Raw genomic sequence first — 22662 nt, 5'->3', positions numbered from 1 at the left:
AGTTTCGCAGAGGTAAATACATGTGATGTGGCTTCTCAATACGTAGGGGTCTAATTTTAGGAGCTGTGTCTCAACTTAATAAATGTAGTTCAAGGTGAAAAGTCATTGTTGAGCTCCTCTGTGATGGTCTTGTAGCCTCATTTGGACGCGGCTGTCTAAAGCACATGTAGCTTTGTTAATGGACAATAATTGGAGCAGAGGACAACTGTCCTCATTAACAGTCTTTGCCTAATCCCCTTGACCCCGCTGCCAAAGTGTCTAAGCTACTGAGAAACTAAAAGGAGGCTGTCGTAAACTCTAATCTACATTCACTTTTTTATTTAAGTTTAGGCCAGTGAACTTGACCTACTCTCTCAAAAGTTGCACTTGTAAAAAATAAACAACTGTGCCTGAGGTTGTCTATACACTTATTTATACAGAATTTCATTTGTATTTTGTTATTATGAAATTTTTGCATCAACACATCAAATGAATGCCTTCACTTTTGATATTTAAAAAAAGCACTGGGATTTTATGCTAAAACATTTACAGACACTAGTGCATTGGGACACTTAAGCTACATAGTACTATACATGATATAGTTGTATAAAAGATACTTTCAAATAATGGGGGTCAGGTTTTTTTTTTTTTTTTTTTTTTTTTGCATTAAGCTGTTTAAAAGTGACAATAAAGGCATATATAATGTTACAGAATCTTTAAATGTCAATTAAATGAGGTTCTTTTAAAACTTTTGAATTCAACAAAATCCTGGAAAAGTCCTTTTTTCAACACTGATAATAATCAGAAATGTTTCTTGAGCAGCAAATCAACATATTAGAATGATTTCTGAAGGACCACGTGACACTGAAGACTGGAGGAATGATGCTGAAAAATAAAGCTTTGACATCACGTGTAGCCAATTATGGTAACCCTAATCAGAATTTGTGCTCTGCATTTCACTCATCCAAATACACACACACACGGAAGCTTTACTGAATGCAAATATCTCAATTTGGAGAACATTTAAATTCAGTGTATTTGGCATCAAAGCTATTAGAGATTCACTGAAAGCCACAGAATGCAATTGTATTTTCAGTATATTAAAAAAAATCCTACTCTTTGAAATGGCTCCCACTCATTTGTCACCTCTGGTTTGCTTAAAATTTCAGGATAGTTAGAGTGCAATTATTTCAGTGCCTTGGCCATCACATGCCTAATGAACTGACAGTTGTTTTTCATTTTTTATCAGCTCTTGTCAGAACTACAACAGATTTAACAAGCAGTCATCTGATTCTGCTCTTTCAAAAGCCATTTATTCTGAGCAAATGTCATTTGCAAATGCCTGGTGAATTAGTGTTCTTGATACGTGGAAGGGGCTTTCGGCAGGGTTGGAGATTGTTCTTTTTTGTTTCTGAAGTGCTTGCCCCAGCATGGACGATCTTTTCATTATCATGAAGTGCTAACCCAGGGTCAGCGTGCACAAAGTTATGATTAGAGCGATCTGTAATCTTCGGCATTTAGTTAATTATGTTGCTCTCGAGGCAGCCATCCATGTCAACTTCAAATCCCTTGAACACTGCTGCCATGTATTTTTTTTTTACATTTGAGGTGTAGTCAAAACCTGCTGTCCCTGTGAGCGGCGGTACCATCAAAGCATTGTTCTAAATTCAGTGTCATTACTCACATACTTCACTGAGCCCTTTGGCAACAAAATGAGAAACAAGACAAAGTGTTTTCACCTTCAGCTGATGAGAACCTACAAGTTTGTCAATGACCTTTGCACTCACTACTCATTTGTCTCAGTAGCTGATATCTTTATATTTTTCTTTTAAGAATGTACCCCGTTTATTCATTTTGCAAAAACACATGTGGTTTGGTTTAGAACCCATCTAATAATCAATTTGGTTGGTTTTGTGGTTTTGTATTACTTGGGTCAAAACAAAAGGGTTAAAACAACATCTCCCCAGTCTCAAAATCAAGCATATCACTGTGTTCAGGCCTTGAATGTTCAGTTTATTTGCAGGAAGCGATTATAAGTGAGGAGAGGCAGCTCACGTTTCTCAGCTGAGCTTGAGCGCAGACCTGGAGAGATGGCTGTTGGTGCCTTACTGGTTCATGAGCAGCAGCAAATGAGAAAATTAACCATAATGCTATTTCACGGTACTCCACTGCTGGAGATCAACCCTGCCAGGATCTGCAGAGCTGGGGTGATGGGAAGCGACTGCAACAGCTTATGGGATCACTCCACGTGACTAAGGTGCTTTCACGATGCCGTAGAAGAACCCTTTTGTATAAATGGTTCCATAAAGCTCTTTGTGGTGAAATAAGGTTTTTCAGATTATTGAAAGGTAAGAAAAAGATGGTTCTTTAAAGAACCTTTGATTGAATGTTGCTTTGTGGAACCAAAAATGGTTCTTCTATGGCATCACTTAAACAACCTTTTGAAGCACCTTTATTTTTAAGAGTGTATAGTTTAATATTTAAAACAGAAAGTATTTAGAGAACTAATCTATGTATGTAAATTATGTAAAAATTATAATGTTTTTGATGTTTATTTATTTATTTATTATAAAGAAGTATCTTTTTTTCCTCATTAATGCTGGATTTATTTTATAAAAAATACTGTATAAACAGTAATACTGTGATATATTTTAATAATAATAAATAACTAGTTAGATTTTAATACTATCCTTCAGAAATTATTATGATAGTGTTACAACCCATTGTTTTGCATTTTGTCATTTGTCTCCTTTTTTGTATTTGAAAGAGTTTGTGTCCAGGTAGGATGCTGATTGGCTCCTGCAGGCTAATGATTGGCCCATCTGGATTGGTGCATTCAAATTTAGGCACACCTTAAAAGCCCTGATGTCACTTCCTTTCTCCAGTGCAGAGCAGAGAGAGAGAGAGAGAGAGAGAGAGAGAGAGAGTGCGAGAGAGCGAGAGAGAGCGAGAGCGAGAGCGAGAGAGAGCGAGAGCGAGAGCGAGAGCGAGAGAGAATTGTTCGTTTGACGCCATTTTGTTTATTGTAACCTTTTGATCTCTGTTTTTGGTTAGGGAGTTAAGCAAAGGATTTTACCTGGTGAAACTGAGTTAACGGGTGTTGCAACAAATCCAGTGTTTTCTGACGACTTGGACGCTTTAGAAAAGGAGCTCAAGTCTGATGAGGACAAGTGCATAGATCCCAATAATCCTCGTAGAGGAGTTTAAGAATTGCGTGTCTGAAAATATTGTAGTTCATTTAAATGAGCAAAAGGTGACATCACTCACTGAAGCTGCCATCTTTGCAGATGAATTTGTGCTTACACACAAAATTGTGTTTTCTCCTTTACGTCCTACTCGTCGTGTCACTGAGCGGAATCACAATCCTAAAACTGTGATTGGCCAGAATGATGAGCAGGGTCCTGATTCTCTTGAGTGTTTTTACTGTCATGAGAAAGGTCATTTGATCGCTTTATGTCCTACGTTACAACGTAAGAACCAGAGGAAAACACAGACCACACATAAAAGTGTTGCTTTTGTGCATACCCACCCTTCAGAGTCTATGCTTGCGATTGATCCAACTTTTGAACCATTTGTGTGTGATGGTACAGTCTCGTTTTCTGAGTTAGACACCGAGCATAAACATGTACGCATTTTGAGAGATACGGGTGTGGCACAGTCGTTCATCTTGACAGATGTTCTTCCTTTTTCGACACAATCCAGCTGTGGTTCAGATGTCCTAGTTCAAGGAATTGAACTTGGGGTAGTTAGGGTTCCGCTCCACGAGATATATTTGCATGCTCATCTTGTGACTGGGTTAGTTAAAATAGCTGTACAATCTCAGTTGCCACTGAATGGCATTTCTCTCATCCTTGGTAAAAATTTAGCCGGAAGTAAGGTGTCTTGTCTTCCTGAAGTAGTTGATATACCCTGTGTGTCAAAAAGTAATGCGCTATTGACTCAGGAGTTTCCTAAGGTATTTCATTCCTGTGTTGTTACACGAGCTCAAGCTCGTAAGTTTGAAGAAGAACTTGATCTGTCCGACTCATTTATGTGTTCTGATCAGTCAGATGTTGAGACCAGTTTAAACACAGACAAACAAATTTTGAGTTTTGGGCCAAATCTTGATTTTCCTTTTGATAGGAAGCACCTAATCGAAACACAAAAATCTGATGGTACACTGACAACTTGTTTTAATGCTGTGATAGATAAAACCTTGTTAGATGATCATGTTGTTGCTTATTTTCTAGATGATGGACTACTGATGCGTAAATGGAGTTCGGAAGGAAAATGTGACTGTAACTCTGTTTTCCAGGTAGTTGTGCCTAAATCTTACAGAGAATATGTTCTACGTGTTGCTCATGACCATGAATTGTCTGGACATTTGGGGATCAAGAAAACCTATAACAATCTGCTAAGACACTTTTTCTGGCCTGGCATGAAAGCTAGTGTAACTAAGTATTGTCGATCGTGTCATGCTTGTCAGGTTGCTGGAAAGCCTAACCAGGTTGTTGCCCCAGCACCATTAAAGCCTGTTCCGGTAATGAGCGAACCTTTTGAGAAACTGGTAATAGATTGTGTTGGTCCCTTGCCGAGAACTAAGTCCGGCCATTCGTATCTGTTAACTTTAATGTGGTCTGCTATCAGGTTTCCAGAAGCAATTCCGCTACGCACCTTGAAATCTCCTGCAATTGTGAAGTCCATCATTAAGTTCTGCACCACTATTGGTATGCCAAAAATAATTCAATCAGATCAAGGATCGAATTTCATGTCCCGTGTTTTTCGTAAGGTAATGAAAGAATTGAATCTCAAACATTGTGTATCCAGGGCATATCATCCACAATCACAAGGCGTGTTAGAGAGGTTCCATCAAACTCTTAAGTCTATGCTACGAACTTACTGTCTTGAACATGAGAAGGATTGGGATGAAGAGGTTCCCCTTTTGTTGTTTGCTGTCAGAAATACTGTCCAGGAATCCCTTGGATTCAGCCCAGCTGAATTGGTCTTTGGACATTCTCCTCTTGGTCCATTAAAGATGTTGCAAGAACAACTTCTTTCTCAAAGTCACTCACTTAAAGAACAGAATGTGTTAGATCATGTGAGTTATTTACATGAAAGATTGCATTCTGTCTGGAAGTTCGCACGGCAAAGCTTAGAAAGTTCACAGTCTCGGATGGAAAGTAGATAAAAACACTGTTCAACGCTCATTTGAGCCTGGTGATAAAGTTCTTGCGTTACTGCCTTTGCCTGGGTCAGCTCTTCAAGCTAGATTTGCGGGTCCATATGTGATTGAGGAAAAGTTAAGTGACACTGACTATGTGGTAAAAACCCCTGACCGGAAGAGGAAAGAGAGGGTATGTCATATTAACATGCTAAAATTGTATGTTTCTCGTCCTAAGCCTGAATGCACCGTTCCACTTCTTGTTATTGTATCTGTGAGTACAGTCTCCTCTGACTATTCACCTAGTGTAGATGATCTACGAATTGGAAGTGCCTGTTTGTCTGACATTTTCCTGAAAAATTCTGAATCCCTTGCGGTAATCAGTTCAAAACTTTCTCATTTATCTAGTTCATCTCAAAAGGAACTAATGCAGTTGATTGAAAAGTATTCTTCACTGTTTTCTGATGTGCCCACTGTAACAAATGTGTTGGAGCACGACATTGATGTGGGTGATCCTCGTCCTGTTAAGCAAAATGCTTATCATATCAATCCAGTAAAGCGTGAGATCATGCAGTGTGCCAAGTTCAAGTCCCTTGTGTTCTCCATGCCTTTTAGTTCCTAAACCAGATGGAAAGTCACGCTCCTGCACAGATTACCGAAAATCAGTTGACTAAATCAGACTCATTCCCTCTTCCTAGAATAGATGATTGTGTTGACCACATTGGTCAGGCCTAATTTGTGACAAAGCTAGATTTACTAAAAGGATATTGGCAGGTGCCACTCACTGATCGTGCTTCAGAAATCTCAGCTTTCGCTACTCCAGATGTTTTCCTGCAATACAAGGTTCTTCCCTTCAGCCTGAAAAATGCCCCTGCCACTTTCCAGCGATTGAGGAAGGTGCTGTCTAATGTAAAAAATTGTGAAGCCTACCTTGATGATGTTGTGTGTTACTCTGATACATGGGAAAGTCATTTAAAGACTCTATAAAGGAAGTCTTCTCTAGGTTCCAAGAAGCTAATCTCACCCTCAATTTAGCAAAATGTGATTTCTGTCATGCCAAGGTCACCTATCTAGGTAAGGAGGTCAGTTATGGTATGGTTCGACCAGTGGAATCTAAAGTTCGTGCCATCATGGATTTCCCCTCTCCTAAATCTAAAAGAGAACTCCGGCGTTTTCTTGGCATGGTCGGTTATTACAGAAACTTCTGTAAAAATTTCTCAGATGTAGCAAAGCCTCTCACTGATAGTCTTTGAAAAGATGTTTCTTTTGTTTGGAGTCCTAATTGTCAAATTGCTTTTGATTCACTAAAACATTGTGTAGTTCTCCTGTCCTTGCTGCTCCAGATTTCACCAAACCGTACAAACTTGAAGTGGATGCCAGTGGAACCGTTGCCGGTGCTGTCCTCCTACAAGAGGATGATCATGGGATCGACCACCCTGTATGCTTTTACTCCAAGAAATTCAATCGACACCAGTTAAATTATAGCACTATAGAAAAAGAAGCTTTAGCTCTTTTATTAGCATAACAGCAATTCGAAGTGTACATCGGTTCAAGTTCACAGCCTGTTGAGGTATTTACAGACCACAATCCACTTGTTTTTCTTCATTGCATGTGCAATGAGAATCAAAGACTCATGCAATGGGCTCTTATTTGTCAAAGTTTTAACTTACAAATCAGATACAAGAAAGGTGTAAATAATGTCATTGCTGATTCTTTGTCACGGTGTTATGTATAAACCTGCTGCCATGTTTATTCTTATGTGTGGGGGTGTTACAACCCATTGTTTTGCATTTTGTCATTTGTCTCCTTTTTTGTATTTGAAAGCGTTTGTGTCCAGGTAGGATGCTGATTGGCTCCTGCAGGCTAATGATTGGCCCATCCGGATTGGTGCATTCAAATTTAGGCACACCTGTTTGGTTCAATTAAACACCCTCGAAAGAATCCCCGTTTCCTCCCTTCTCTTTTCATGTTATGCCTTTACCCCTAGACGGGGCGTAACAATAGGCTAATTTGGTCCCCAATAAACATTGTTTCGTTGTTGGATGTATTTTTATCAGATTTACTTTTTTTAAATAAAAGTCTTTACTGTCACTTTTGTTCAGTTTTTATTGTATGCTTGCCATATATTATATTATATATTATAATCTATGTTGTATTATATATATATATATATATATATATATATATATATATATATATATATTTATTATTATTATATATACCATACCAGGTATGTAATATGTGGTTTTATTAAGTACAAATTTGCTTGTTTTGGAAGAAAGAAAGAAAGAAAGAAAGAAAGAAAGAGAAAGATAGAAAGAAAGCTGAAGCAAAATAAAATATATTACTGCTAATAATATAATTTAAATAAAAGTATATTATAATATAAGCAGAAGTAAATGTTATTTTTTTCTTTTTAGTAATATTCTGCAAATAAGCAAATGTCTACTATATCAAACCACATATTGCGTAGCCAGTATGGTGATAAATCTCTGTTCCTTCTGTAAGTCACAGCACCTGAGATCTCATTTGTTAAACAATGCAGAGGGAATTAGGTTTTTCACAGCTTGTTTTTATAGCTCCTATTAACCCTCTGTATAGACGTGCAGCTTTGGCTTGTAAATCCCAAAGAGCAAATGTTTGTCACACAAAAGTGTGTGGTTGGTGGTCCGCAGATGTCTGGCTTCTTTCTGAATAACAGTATTGTTGTGACTTTGCTTGGAAGAAAGGACATGGTGGTGCACTGATCTGTGACTTCCCTCTGGAGAAGATCCACTGATGTTCTTCTTCCCTCTTCTTCATGTTAATATAAGCACCATCTACTGTAATTCTCTTACTGAGCAATCCAGCCCTATCTGCACATTGTCTGGGTCGCCACCTGCGAGGGGCTTTGGCAGGAGTTGGCTTATTACAGAACTTAGCTTATTTCTCTTTTTTATCTCTATGCACATACTTTTGATGGTAATGTTTTATCCTGTTGGACAGGCTTTGTTTGGTCTTGGTATCTCTTCGAGCAGCTTGTGTTTGTTTTATGGATTTCTGGCTTGGGTCTTTAAACAAGTGATAATTTTTCACAGTGCGTGCACACCTTAACCAATATGAAGACAGGAGAGATGACATGTCACCTTTATTTATATAGCGCTTTAAACAAAATACATTGCGTCAAAGCAACCGAACAACATTCATTAGGAAAACAGTGTCAATAATGAAAAAATGATAGTTAAAGGCAGTTCATTATTGAATTCAGTTATGTCATCTCTGTTCAATTAAATAGTGTCTGTGCATTTATTTGCAATCAAGTCAACGATATCGCTGTAGATGAAGTGTCCCCAACTAAGCAAGCCAGAGGCGACAGCAGCAAGGAACCGAAACTCCATCGGTGACAGAATGGAGAAAAAAACCTTGGGAGAAACCAGGCTCAGTTGGGGGGCCAGTTCTCCTCTGACCAGACGAAACCAGTAGTTCAATTCCAGGCTGCAGCAAAGTCAGATTGTGCAGAAGAATCATCTGTTTCCTGTGGTCTTGTCCTGGTGGTCCTCTGAGACAAGGTCTTTACAGGGGATCTGTATCTGGGGCTCTAGTTGTCCTGGTCTCCGCTGTCTTTCAGGGATGTAGAGGTCCTTTCTAGGTGCTGATCCAGCATCTGGTCTGGATACATACCGGATCCGGGTGACTGCAGTGACCCTCTGATCTGGACACAGACTGGATCTGGTGGCCACGGTGACCTCGGAACAAAAGAGAAACAGACAAATATTAGCGTAGATGCCATTCTTCTCATGATGTAGCAAGTACATAGGGTGTTATGGGAAGTGTTTCCGGTTCCGGTTTACCTAATTAATGCAGCCTAAAAATCCTTTAACGGATTTGGACATGCAGACGTTTGCATATGTAAAGACAGACTTTAAAACATAAAGTATCCAAAACGTGAATCCTTTTACGCCTACCAAAATTACGAATCCTTTAAGGGTTCATAGAATTCATGGAACTTTTCAGTTTAATAAATAGTATGTCAATATAAATATACAAAAATAAAACACAGGATTGTAATGGTTGCTCCATAGTGTTCCAATTGCCTTACTTTTATGAATTTATGACTTTGGTCAAGTTTTAGTCTTGGGACCACTAACTATTATTTACAACCTTTGCCTCAATAAATTCCTAATTTTCTATTTATTAATAGCTAGTAAGGTAGTTGTTAAGTTTAGGATTAAGGGATCTAAAATATGATTTAATAGAATAAGGCATTAGTATGTGCTTTATTTTTATTATAGTATAGTATTACTGTTTATATTACTATAAACAGTTATATGAATGTTAATAAGCAACTAGTTAATAATGATAATTAATAATGATAAGTCTCTAAACTAAAGTGTTACCATGACTTTAAATATTAGTTCCATTTGGTCTTAGATTTTATTATTATTATTATTATTATTATTTTATTTATTTATTTATTTATTTTTTTACGTTTCGACCAGACATCAAGTGATTCATGAAGATTTGTGCTTCTCTAAATAAGTAAAATGGTTTGTGTTTTAGGTTTGAAGAAACTTTTTTTTTTTATTCCGAAGTATTCCGAAATGTAACGTCTTAAAGTTAATATTTCAATGTTTGTGTCTTGTTCATTTGCTTTTTGCAGTCCATTGAGACTTATAATAGAGAGTGGAGCCCTGTGGCTATAAACTCTTGAAAAATGTCCTTGACAGCTGTATTTAATCAATTATGACAGTAGATTTGGAATGAGCACAGCAATTAGAAGCATTAAAAAGATATTTGTGCACATTTCTGGACAGCTGACTGTTGTCATCTTTACAGCACTAAATTGCAATGAATTTCCCTTAAGGGGCATTATGATGATTCAGATCAGATCCTGATTAAGTATTCAGTAAAAAAGAGGGAAAAGGAAATAAGAGCAGCTAAACTAGCTTTTGACTTTCTTATGTACAGTTTATTCAAAATTCAAACCAGTTGTGTTTGGACTAGTGAATCCAGCTGGCCACTTCTCCCAGATGAGGATACAAGACATAAATGAGACATGCTTTCATTGGCATGTTAGCGTTTTGTGATCATATGCATAATAATTTCCATTCCTAAAGCAGCAAATAAACTGTTTTAAATATGCAAATCAAGCCAACTAATGTATGGTTTGCTTTAAACATGAAAAGTTCATCTTACGCCTTATTGCGACTGCATGGCCTCTGAATTATAGATGGCGTAATTCCTCAGTGACAATCTGTTGTTCTGTCAGCTCAGATCAGAGATGAACCACTTAACATCACACTCAGAGGTCAGACACTGCTTTCTGCAGTAGAGCTGCAAAAGCACGCTGACTAACCTCATAATTAAAGCGAGAAATTAACCTCAGATAGCTTATGACAGTATAGCTACAGAACTATATAACATTTCACAGCAGCTTCAGATCATCATCACTCTCTCTGTCATTTTTAAATGCTAAATAAGATAACTGTTAACATGAACAGGCTATGTTAAAGGGATCATATGGCATTGCTAAAAATAATATTATTTTGAGTATTTGGTGGAATGCAATGTGTTTATGCGGTTTAAGGTTCCAAAAACACATTATTTATGTCCCATAATTATGGATTATAATGACTTAATGATTGCATATCACACCACGTAAACATAAAACCATGTCTGCATTTATGATCGGAGAAACAACAAACAACAAACGCTCCTCTACACTGCTCAAAACTCACATTTGAATCGTCATTGGCAAATTCTTTAAATATGAAAAAGTACTTACAGGCTGTGTGTCAGAAGCACCAGATTGTCCTTGCAAAGTTGCAACTACCCCACTTTATAGAAACAGTGCTGCAAAAATGCGCTGCAAACATCTGAATATCCGGGTTGAACTTTTCTGGAACAGTGTTGTAAATACGACTTAAAGGTACAATTTGTAAGATATTTGCAGTAAAATATCCAAAAACCACTAGGCTAGTGTTATTTATTATGTCCAGCTGATTACTAACAATATCTCTAACGTTTTCAACTACTTGTAAATTATGAGAAAATTGCCATTCTAAACAGTGACACGGGGCAGTGCAGTCGCCTGTCAATGACATTAGTTACCCTTTGTTACCTCCTTTGCTGATGTAGAAACCACATGACAACAGTGTCGTGGACAAATGCAGAAAGTAGCTTCGCGACAAACTTCAACTAGAAAGAGATGCCGATCGTGCTTGTGTTTTACTCGACAGGTGAGTTGTTTTGATTCGTATCTTTACAGGAAATGTATGTTATTATAATGAGCAGCAAGATTAGTATTATGGGGCATACATGCCAAACGCGGGGCATCGTGTTTCTAGACCCGCGCGAGGATGCGTTTTCTGCTTTCACAACGAAACACAGCATTTCCACGACATGGTGATGACACGACATGGTGACAACAGCAGCAACAAGACTACAGTGAGAATCAAAGTTACTCCTTCTTTCTTTGCGTGAACATTTGGGCGGTGTTATGCAAATCTTCCCACACATTGACGTAGACGTGGGGTTGTGTTTAAATGAGGCATTTCAGGAGGGCATGGACAAGTCTTCACTTTTAAAAAGAATACTTCTTTGGGTTTGAGACTTTAGTCTTTGCAAAGTTAGGGATCTCATTTATGCACGAACAGCTTGTAAAACTCCAAAGAGAAATGAAAACTTGAAATTGCATCATATGACAGCATTTTGCTTATTCTTTTATTCATACAGAAAATCTTGGTGTTGCTGAAGGTTTTTTTTTTCTTCAAAAAGCATGTGCATGACATTTTTTTTTTTTTTAGTTTATATTTGGTAACTACTTTCTGTTGATTTCTCAGTTTTGAAAAATGCTTCTGAGGTGGCAGAAACACCAACTATAATGAACCTTCACAACTTTGCATTCAGCATGCCAACTGTTAGGATTTAGTTTTGTCAATCCACCAATAGCCCCAAAATGAAATGGTAAGCATTGTGGAGATTTTGTTTTTGGAAACACATGTTCTTTATTAGCGCACGGAATTTTATTTTCCTATTTATTTTTACAGCCATTCCTTTTCTCAAATCACAACACGACCTTTATTTGCGTATCATAGTGACAGAAGAATAGCATTCAAAAAGGCTGGTTTAAATTCCCTAGAGCACTTGAGCATGTGGTCATGATTAACTTTTGATTCTTCATTTCGTTTTGCAATGCTTTAAGAATATAAGAAAATATGTTCTGTGTGTTTTTAATTTCAACTGTATTTTCTTGGAGTATTAATAGAAAGCACATGGAGCAACTGATACTGATAACGCATGGATATATCTTAGGTATTTTTTTTTCCAGTCAAATATGAATACTCATATAAATGAAATACTCAAAGCCATGAAAAAACAAACACAATCACATCAGTATCATGGCTTTTTTTCTTTGCATTGAATTTGGCTTTGTGAATTCAATTGCTTTGCCTTTCATTTTGGCCATAATAATGTCACTGGCTGTCCTAGGTATAAATATGAAAAAGCAAATAAACTGGTATTGGCATATTAGAGTCTAATGTGATATTAGATAAAGAAGATAAAGGTGTCCTATTTTATAAGGACTTCTGTAGAATCTTCTTAACCGCCAGCAATTTAAGAGACTGCAAAAAGGTCACCTTACATTCCAATTTCAGCCCTGAAGAGACAGAGGTTCTTCTCCTATGAACAAGAAAATCTACATAGAGTTCCCAGATCTGCCTGGTTAAAGCTACTTGATCCACATCCTCCTCCGTCGTCTAAATTGGGCCAGTGGGTCGAAAGCAGTGGAGCCTTGTGAAAAAGAATCACTAGTTTGCATGACTGTGGGCAGTATATATCAATCAGAAACACAATGCTCGGAGGGAGAAACTGAAGATCTGATATTCAGCTGTTTTCTCCTGGAGGAGCAGCCGAGTAGAACCAGTGTCTCAAGTAGTGACGGAAATGATTTTATTCAAATGGATCAAATCATACTTTGCCGTTCTTGCTGACAGTCATCTCATAACTGAAGTTTATGTTTATGTGATTTTGTTTATTCCTTGGAATGATACTCGGCAATATAATACATTTGGCAACAGCTACACTAAAAGAAAAAAAAATAGTTTTTATATAATATAATAACAATACAATAAAATACAATATAATAACCAGCTACACAAACCTTTTTAATCATTTTTTGTACAAACCAAATTCCAAAAAAGTTGGGACACTATACAAATTGTGAATAAAAACAGAATGCAATCATGTGGAAGTTTCAGATGTCAATATTTTATTCAGAATACAACATAGATGACATATCAAATGTTTAAACTGAGAAAATGTATCATTTTATTTATTTGCTTACTTATTTTGAAAACTGCCTGGTCCTCCCTATTTAATTTTATTTTATTTCTACCTCACGTTTTTTATTGTATTTTATTGAATGATCTTGAATACTCAGAATATTTAATCAAGTTATAAAAAAATATATATTTCAATAGGACTATAATCAACCTGACTATATAAGTTATTCTAACAAAAGTCATTTCTAAGATTTAGGTCAACTATAAATAGTCACTAAACGTACTTGGTGAAATATATTTTCCTGTTCTTGCTTCATTTTTATTTTCATATTTTCTGTGACTCCATTGGTAATACTAGTGATTGAAATATTACACACTTCAACTTTAAGATAACATTTGTGTTTTCGCTTTTTGCAGTGATTAAAATAAGACATTTTAAATGTTTTTCATTTTAAAATACAGCTGCAGGTCCAGAGCTGTGACTCTGGTACACAGGAACAAATATTCTAAAATGAAGTCTCCTGTTCCTTCCTGAAAGCCTGAAGCCACTGCCTTCTCAGCTTGACTGCTGTGTGTTTTTCTGTGTGTGTATTTTAGCAGACGCAACGCCGCGTGACCTTTCACCTCCCGGACGGCTCTCAGGAGAGCTGCAGTGACAGCGGGCTCGGAGAGCAGGAGCCCAATAGCGGTGCCAGCATCACCCAGCCTCTGCCCTTAGGCTTCCCTCAGGAAGAGTACTATGAACAGACCTCACCGAACAGCCGCACTGAGGGTGACGGCAACTCTGACCCCGAGTCCAGTAAGTACTGACTGCTGTCCTTTACCAGCACATTTTCAGCATCTGAGCAGGCAAAAGGCAGAGGAATATCAACTGTGACCTCCTCCATGCCGCCTAGGCTGATAAATTGCTAAGCAATGTTGTTATTTTACGTATACACAGGTTTTTAATTCTTCATCTATGCAAATATTCAGATGAGTATGTTTGACCATTGCGTCACATATTTCTCACACTTTGATATATGCATTACTAAGATATTTTTTTTCTTATGCACAATGAGGCTGCATTTATTTGACTGAAAGCTAAGTAAAAACGGTATTATTGGTAAATGTGATTTACAATTTAAAATAACTGTTTTCTATCTGAATATATGTATATATTTCCATATGTAATCTATGTGGTGGCAAAGCTGTGTAATTTTCAGCGGCCATTACTCCGGTCTTCAGAGTCACATGATCTCTTTCTTTCTTTCTTTCTTTCTTTCTTTCTTTCTTTCTTTCTTTCTTTCTTTCATTTATTTCATTTATTTATTTAGTGTATCAATACTGAAATCAGTAAATATTAGTTAATATTTATAATTTTCTAAAAACCATGATACTTTTTTGATGAATAGTACAAAAGAACAATGTTTATTAGAAAATATTCTGTTACATTATGAATTATGATGTAAAAAAAAAACACCTACCTGACTCCAGACTTTTGAAATAGTGCTGGACGCAGCATCAGAAATGCAAAGTTTATAGGGCACATTGCTGCTAAGTGAACATTATGCTACCTTCTGCAATAGTGCTTTGCAGAACAAATAATGCTTGTTTAGGGAGGGTGTTTATTTGCTCAAGTTGTTATTGTTTAATGAGGCGCAAAAGAGCTGGTTAGTATTTACTGCTGCGCTACTCTATATTGCATGGCCTTTAGTATGACCGACTGGTGTTTGTGAATGTAAGCTTAGTAGATCTTCTTCATCATGCTGCATATAAGCAGTTATTGTGTTTGATTCTCACCATGACCCAGGGAGGTAAAGCCCTTGTATCTCAAACACCGTAGGATGGTCAGGTGCGTCTGCCAGATCCTGTGATCAGCACAGATCTCTTCATCTCTTTCTGGCTTACACATCAATAATATGGCTGAAGTGCCATAATGTTATTCATGTTGTTTATGGCAAAACAATACTGAGAGAAAAAAAAAAGCACATGAATAAAATAAATTGGGTGTCCACCTTCAGATATCCTCTCTTTCTGGTCCATAAATGAGACAGTAGCGTCTCTGACTGAAGCACAAATGTCTTTCAGTTCTACACTGCAGCCGAGCTATGACACTCACAGTGCTGTGTAAGAATGAATGCATTTCTTCAGCTCTACTCCCGCCAAACTATTTACATACACATGGTGGTCTTTGCTCTTAGATTAGCTTTTGTTGAACTAGCCTGCTCTCTCTGATAATGCAACGTGTTCTCTCAAACTGTGCCCTATCCTAAAGTGTATATGCATTTAAATCCATATTTTTTACATTCATATATATGTCTAATAAACTGGACATAATTGTTTTTCTATGCATACAAACACCTATCTCACATACTGTATATACACATATCTCCATATAAACTGTTTTGACACCCTATTTTTACATTGTATATGTATATATGTGTGTGTACTTTATATATAAGGAGACATTCTTTTTTTATGATCTGATTATATAATTATTTTTAAATGAGCAGCATTTATCTAAAACAATGTGAATATTGGGGTGACAGAATTAAAATAATTAAGTATTAATTTACATTAAACACTAAGCTAATGAAATTAAACAGTTAGTTCTCCCAAATTACAATTCTGTCATCATTCACTCAGCCCCATGTCATTTCAAACCTCAAGACTTTGAAATACTGAATGATAATTAGCAGATTTTTCATCTGTGGGTAAACTCTCTCTTAAGATAAGAGATAAGAGAGAGACAAAAAAAGTATTTTGTCACACCACACTGCTACTTAAAATAATAATAATAATAATAATAATAATAATAATAATATAAAAGCTATATACATTAGCTATGGTAGCAAGTTAACAAGTAGCCATTGGCTTGGACAGTATTTCCCCCCCATACTATGTAAGTTAATGGCTACTCTCAACTGTTCTTCTTTTATGTTCAAAGGAAAAAGAAACTTATACAGGTTTGGTGAGGATGAGTAACTGATGACAGAATTTACATTTTTGGGGTGAACTATCCCTCTAAGACTAAGTAGTAGTTTTGTTGTTGTTGTTTTTGTTTTTATGTTTTAAGGCACATGTTACAGTCATATACAGGCTTAGGGCTATATGCAGTTTAGTATATTATATTCCTGACATGCACTGGATGGTTTGTATACCACAAACTAATAATTCCATATCTGACTTTTTGGAAATTTTTGGTGTACTATTTTTCATACACTGAGTGATCACAACAAGCTGGATAATGGGCTGATTCTGTGCATCATCCTGTAAAAAGAAACAAACAATAACACTACTAGTGATTTGCATATGCTAAGTGATTGCTCTCTGGCTCATTAATATTCTGCGATGGATGCATCTCAGGCTTCATAAAATCAGCCTTGTAAATGGGAGCACGATGTCCGTGTCATTTGGGAACTGGGTTAATTGGCAAAGTGGACACCTTTTTTGGCAATCCCCCCACTACCCCCTCTATCTGGAGGCTAAAATGCTCTCAGGTAATTCAGACTGCAAATGATATATGAGAAATATGAGAGGGAATTCTGAAGTCAGTCTTCTTATCGCACTGTTTCTATTCACTTCAACTTCATCTGTGCAAGCAAACCATTCTTTGTACACAAAATCTATCATTTATTCTATTGTCAAAGCACAAGCTGAAAAAACCTGAAAGCTTCCAAACTGACGGCCTCATGAATAAACATGAGAAATCCAACGCTGCTTAAAATGAAAAATACATCATGCACTTTCATCCCAAGATTATTTGCTGTTGTGCAAAAGCCAGATTGATAGAAATCATGTCATTTGTTCAAAATCAGCAGAAGAGTAGTTCGAGATGGCATAAAGCAGAAGAGAAAAGACTGACATCATCTCCTCAAGCGTGATGGGACCACCCAATGTGTGCTCATTGAAGACATAAGTCAACCATCTCATTCGGTCCCCATTTCCAAGCCCAAAAGTTCACTGATAAAAACTGTAACCGTGGCTGAGCGTTCAAAAAGAGAGATAGATCCCCTCTCTGTTGACAGACTCTGAGACTGTGAGAGGAGTGCATTGGAGGCGTAGGGAGCCCAAGACGGATTAGATATGGTTTTATCAATGAGCAGCAGGCAGCTGTAGCTGTGGCAATCGCTTATCTTGTCGTCTCAATTTGAAAAGAGTGAGAACAAGAGCAAGGGAGAGAGAGAGAGAGAGAGCAAGACGAAGGGGGATTGAGAAAAAGAACAGAGTACCGGTGGCAGACCCAGGGAAAAGGTGATGTGAAGCAAGTTTACGCACTGAAAGGTGGCATGGCAAGGTCTCGTGTGTCATTGTGATTTGCGTAATAGCAGTTGGAAAAGCAGAGGATATGGCCTTCTTGCGACAATGTATTTCTCCGCTCCTTTTTTAAAACAGCGTCTTTATTAGACCGCCCGCTTTCGAAATAAAGTTCATGTGGCATTTATGTTACTGTTATTTATGAGGCAGGAGGTCGTTCGTTTTATGGCTCCCTTTTGCTTTGCCTCCTCGGGCTTTCTTTATCAAACGGTCACCAGTATATTTGCTCATTTTTACCAAACTGTGCTCTGAGCAGCTCAAATTTGCCACAGCCTCTGGCCGATTGGCTAAAGACCCCAGTCTGCTGTTTGCCGAATTAGCATGGACGTTGTTGTATCTCTGCCACCACCCTGTGCTTCCATCCTCCCGAACAGCTGGCAGAGAGAAAAGGGAACTTCTCATGCAATGAACATTTTTAAATCTTCGCTGTCCCTTCAGGCGGCCAACCCTTTGTACTTAACATCAAACAGTATTATGCATTAAAGTGTATGTTTGGGATCAGCGCTGCCGTGGAATCCAGGTGGTTACTTATTTAAGCAAACAAACGTAATCTTAAATACATTTTTTCTGGTTTTAATGAACCGTTTGGACACAGTGTGTGAAATACAATTATATTAAGCTTTGCCTTGAAAGTGTTGAGTCTAGTGTTTGTAAGGAGGTGAGTACTGCGCACTACAAAGCTAATTTGCCATAATGGTGTGCTTCGTGATTGCATGAGTCACATTGTTTCCTTCCAAATAAGTCAGATTAATTACATAAGGGTTATTTATAGATCTATAATCATGTAGCATTGCAGTGTGTGTTGATTTACATCCTTAATAACCCTCGCAGATGTTGGACTGGTGGAAACCTCGTAGCAATTGCATTATGTTTTTTATGGCCACCAGGTGACTAATGGAAAAGAACAGCTAATGAAGAAGCTTGTTTTTTTGTTTGGAATATATTTTAAAATGCAATTTATTTCTGTGAAATTTTCAGCATCATTACTCCAGTCTTCAGTGTCACATGATCCTTCAGAAATCATTATAATATTTGCTGCTTAAGAAACATTTATTACTATTATTATCAAAGAGTAGTGCTGCTTATTTATTGTGGAAACTGTGATATGTTTGTTTTTGGGATTTTTTGATGAATGTCAGTTTTAAAAGAAGCAGCATTTGAAGTCAAAACATTGTAAGATAAATTTATTTACAGTCACTTTTAAACAATAAAAAAATTTATTCTTGAATAAGGTAATCATTCCTTTTACCTCAAACTTTTGAAGTTTTAAAACTTTTGGTAGTGTAAAATAATTAATTACTGATATAGCTGTATTTCCCCCCATTGTTTTTAAACATATTTTTTAAGCGTATGCTTTCAGAAATATAACAAAAAATTCTGAATGGATGCTGATGTAATGCCACATTCATGGAATTTACTAAAATATTCATCTTGAATCATATAAATGAAGGCATACATAGCTTATAAAGTGCCTTCATGAAGTCCATTTTTCTTTTGAATATGATTTTTTCATGCATCAACAGTGAAGTCTAACCGATTTAGTCTCAGGGAGTCTCCATATTAACAGCTAATATGTTTTTTTTTTTTTTTTTTTGCAGTGTCATTAGTAAAGTATTAGCCATTGAGAGAGAGATTTTGCGATGTGTAGCATATGGCCTCATGTGACCAGCTTATGTCTTACTTTTCTAAAATCTAATCTGGTGTCTAAAAAATATTTTCAAATAAACCAATCCATTTTATTCAGTCTAAATATAATAAGATTAGACTTTTAATAACACTTTCAGCATAAGAACTTCAATATATACTTTCCCTAAGTGCTTTCCTGGGTATTTTTTGTCATTGTTTTCTCCTGCAGTGTCTAAAACTGAATCAAGCATGGACTTGGTTTAGCCTAAGAAATGAAATGCTCTCGCTCTTTTTCCCTTTGGCAGAGCATAGCTGTTATTGCTGTTAGTGGTTTAACAGATGCTAGGTTGGCCTTTTCAGATAATCTCAAGCGGAGCATGTAAAACAATGCTATAAACATTGCACAAAGTGATGGGATGCTGTGTAAAATGCATTTTCATTAAATCAATTAAGGCTGCCTATTATTTTATTCAGTCATTGGTAATGAATATGTAGCTTAATTACACTACATTTTATTTTCCATTTCCAATCAGAATTCACCCTGGAAACCTTTTACTCAAAATTGTGACTTTTATAGGTACATGAACTTCTTACATTCAAAAATAATTGCTTAACTACCAGGGAAACAGGCTACATGTTTGAAACTGTTCAGCATTGCTTTTGTTTCAATTTTGACATTGTGAAATAATATCTGATTCAGATGAAAACATATGAATCAGTGACTGCCTGCGAGTCCCTGGTTGATGTTGAGACATCCTGAAAAGCAAGCCGTTTTAGCTGTTGTCCTTTTTCATCATAATAGCAATACTCCGACTGATTTAAGCATAATATCTCAGTCGGAGTTGTAATATGACACAACTGCATCAAAGCAATGCCTGTATTTCAACCATCATAGTAAGTCATCTCATCCCCGGCCCAGCATGCATGAAAGCTTGAGTCTAAAAGGAATAAAAACAGACGAGAAATGAAACGACTGGGATGAAAAAGCTTTTTTTGCTTGCATGCTTGTTAAAGACCTTCCACGGGACACCAGTAATCATATTGGGATGGTCACTTGAACCAAACCGTATTTGCAAAGTTGGCTTCTCTCAAGCTAAACAAATAACTGATTTTGTGCTGCAGGGTTTTGGAACCTATTTCCAGCTGCTGCGTTAAGACCGAGTTAAATTAAACCAGCGGCAGGACGAATGTACACATTTTTAGTATTTTCATGCCAGTTTTGCCCTTATTTCTTTTCTGTCTTTGCCTGTTTCATGTCTGGCCATGGTCAGGTGGGATTTGATTGGTTTCATCTGTTTATCTGTCATAGCCAAGAGGGTTTTAGGGAAGAATTGACTCTTTGAGCTGATATTAAGGGGAACCTGTGTTTAGTCTACTTCAAATGCCATTGACAGTTTTCTTGGGGAGACAATGTATTGATCTGGAAAGTCAAGTCAGATTACTAAAATCTCCTTTGTTTCCCAGGAAGAGTTAGGAATCTGTCATACAAGAAAGCTCCAGGACAGTGTATTAAGTGTTGCGCTGCTGGGGATTGAGCCAAAAATAAATAAATAAATGAATTTAATTTTTAATGTTAATTTAAAAGCATGCAACTGTTCATTTGTTTGTTAATTAATGTTTGCTCATAATGCCTGTTCATTTCTACAACTTAAAATGTTAATATGTATTAGAAAATTATTAGAAATGAGAACAATTATGTTTATATATTCATTTAGTTAGTTTTGGTTACACACACTCATTCTGATTGCCCCCCCCCCTCCCCCACACACATTATCCACATACATGGCAGCCTGATCTCACAATCAAAACGTTCATATTTAGACGTAAATTAAAACTGTCCACTACGTATGTGCCTTTTCGTATTTATAGTATCTTTTACGTATTATCTGGACGGAATTTATAGATTCGATACGTATCTAAATTTACGTAAAAACAACCTCAAATACGTACAGATAGAACGTGTTCTCTGACCAGTCAGTTATCCATAGAAATTTGCTCATGAAGCTGCTTTTCAATGCGTATCTGATTATAATACTTATGTATATTTTCCCTTTTTATAATTTTTTTGATAAATGTAAGATCCCTAAACCCCACCCGAAAAACCTACCCATTTTATACAGAATGTTAAAAGAATAAAACATAATGGACAGAAATGTGTAGGAAAATGACAATTTAAGTAAAAATATAACATTAAAACGATATTTTGAGACACTAAAGTTAATCCTACACCTACCCCTAAACCTACCCATAACCATTTCTTAAAACTACACAACGTTACTGTTATAAATAAATGAATAGCAGACAAACAAACTTAAGGTTAATCATTTATTTTTTTTTTGCCAAAATATCAAAAGTGGTACCAAAAGTAGTTCAAATAATAATGAGTTATAGTCGCAGTCCTCTCTGGAGGTAATACGTTGTAGTTTTTATAGGGTACAGAGCAGAATTTAATTTATTAATCCGTGAAATTATGAATCTGTCTTCTCTACGTGAAGGCACAATACTCATTTCAAATGTCTATCAACTGAAACACGGCATGTCACAATCTGTGACGAATTAGGTGAGAACCAATGACCGTTCGATATCAGTGCCGTAAACCATGTCGTAACATTTCTCGAGGGTGCACTGACGCTATTTTCAAATTCGAATCATAATGAGCGTGGACTTTGACCTTGGGGGTCACTGTTGCTGAGAATGAAGATGAAGATCGATTGATAAAGGACTGAATTTGGATCTGTTCCTTGCAATCATCTGGATTCTAAAGATATGGAGTACATCAAACAAATAAAATGGATGTGATTTGTAATTTTATGCTGTGCTTTTGTGTATCTATGGTTGTATTGTCAGTCATTGGATAGGAGAAAATCGTACAGCAAAATATTACAAAATGGTTAAACAATTACAGAAATTTTATTAATTTTAAGGTTTCAAAGTGTAGTCTCGTTTAACATTAATTCCCCTAAATGAGTTTGCAGCATGCACAGAAATGTTATTTCCTATTAAGTAGATGAGTAAACTGCTTTCATGACAATTAAATACAACAGATTTAAATAATTAAAGCCACGATTTTAATATTAATACATGGGAATTCATATACATTCACACTTTACGTTAGATTATTTAAGTTTTTTTAGCTGCTAATACGTAAGTATTTGTATGTTTTACTGCTATAAATACGTCAATGTTGTACGTTTTTATGTGCATGAAAACGTAAGTAAATGTACGTGTTGTAGAACCACACTTAACGTAAAAATACACACGTATTCTCATGAGATCATTTATCGACCTTTTGTCGATAAAATATCCATAACTACCTTCAATCCAACATTCGGACATTATTTGGAGACTCATTTGAAG

General features: G+C 36.5%; 1 protein-coding gene across 2 annotated transcripts in view; it reads left to right on the top strand.

The window, feature by feature from the left end:
- LOC132113540 (protocadherin-11 X-linked-like) overlaps positions 1-22662 on the top strand; it is a 165188-nt gene that overhangs the window by 82091 nt on the left and 60435 nt on the right. For both annotated transcript variants that reach the window (XM_059521346.1, XM_059521347.1), the window contains exon 5: positions 13981-14182. In XM_059521346.1, coding sequence (XP_059377329.1) covers positions 13981-14182 — 202 coding nt within the window. The remainder of the gene's footprint in view (positions 1-13980; positions 14183-22662) is intronic.

This window comes from Carassius carassius, chromosome 33 (genome assembly GCF_963082965.1).
Source record: "Carassius carassius chromosome 33, fCarCar2.1, whole genome shotgun sequence".
Classification (NCBI taxonomy): Eukaryota; Metazoa; Chordata; class Actinopteri; order Cypriniformes; family Cyprinidae; genus Carassius; species Carassius carassius.
This window is presented reverse-complemented; position numbering and strand designations above follow the sequence as displayed.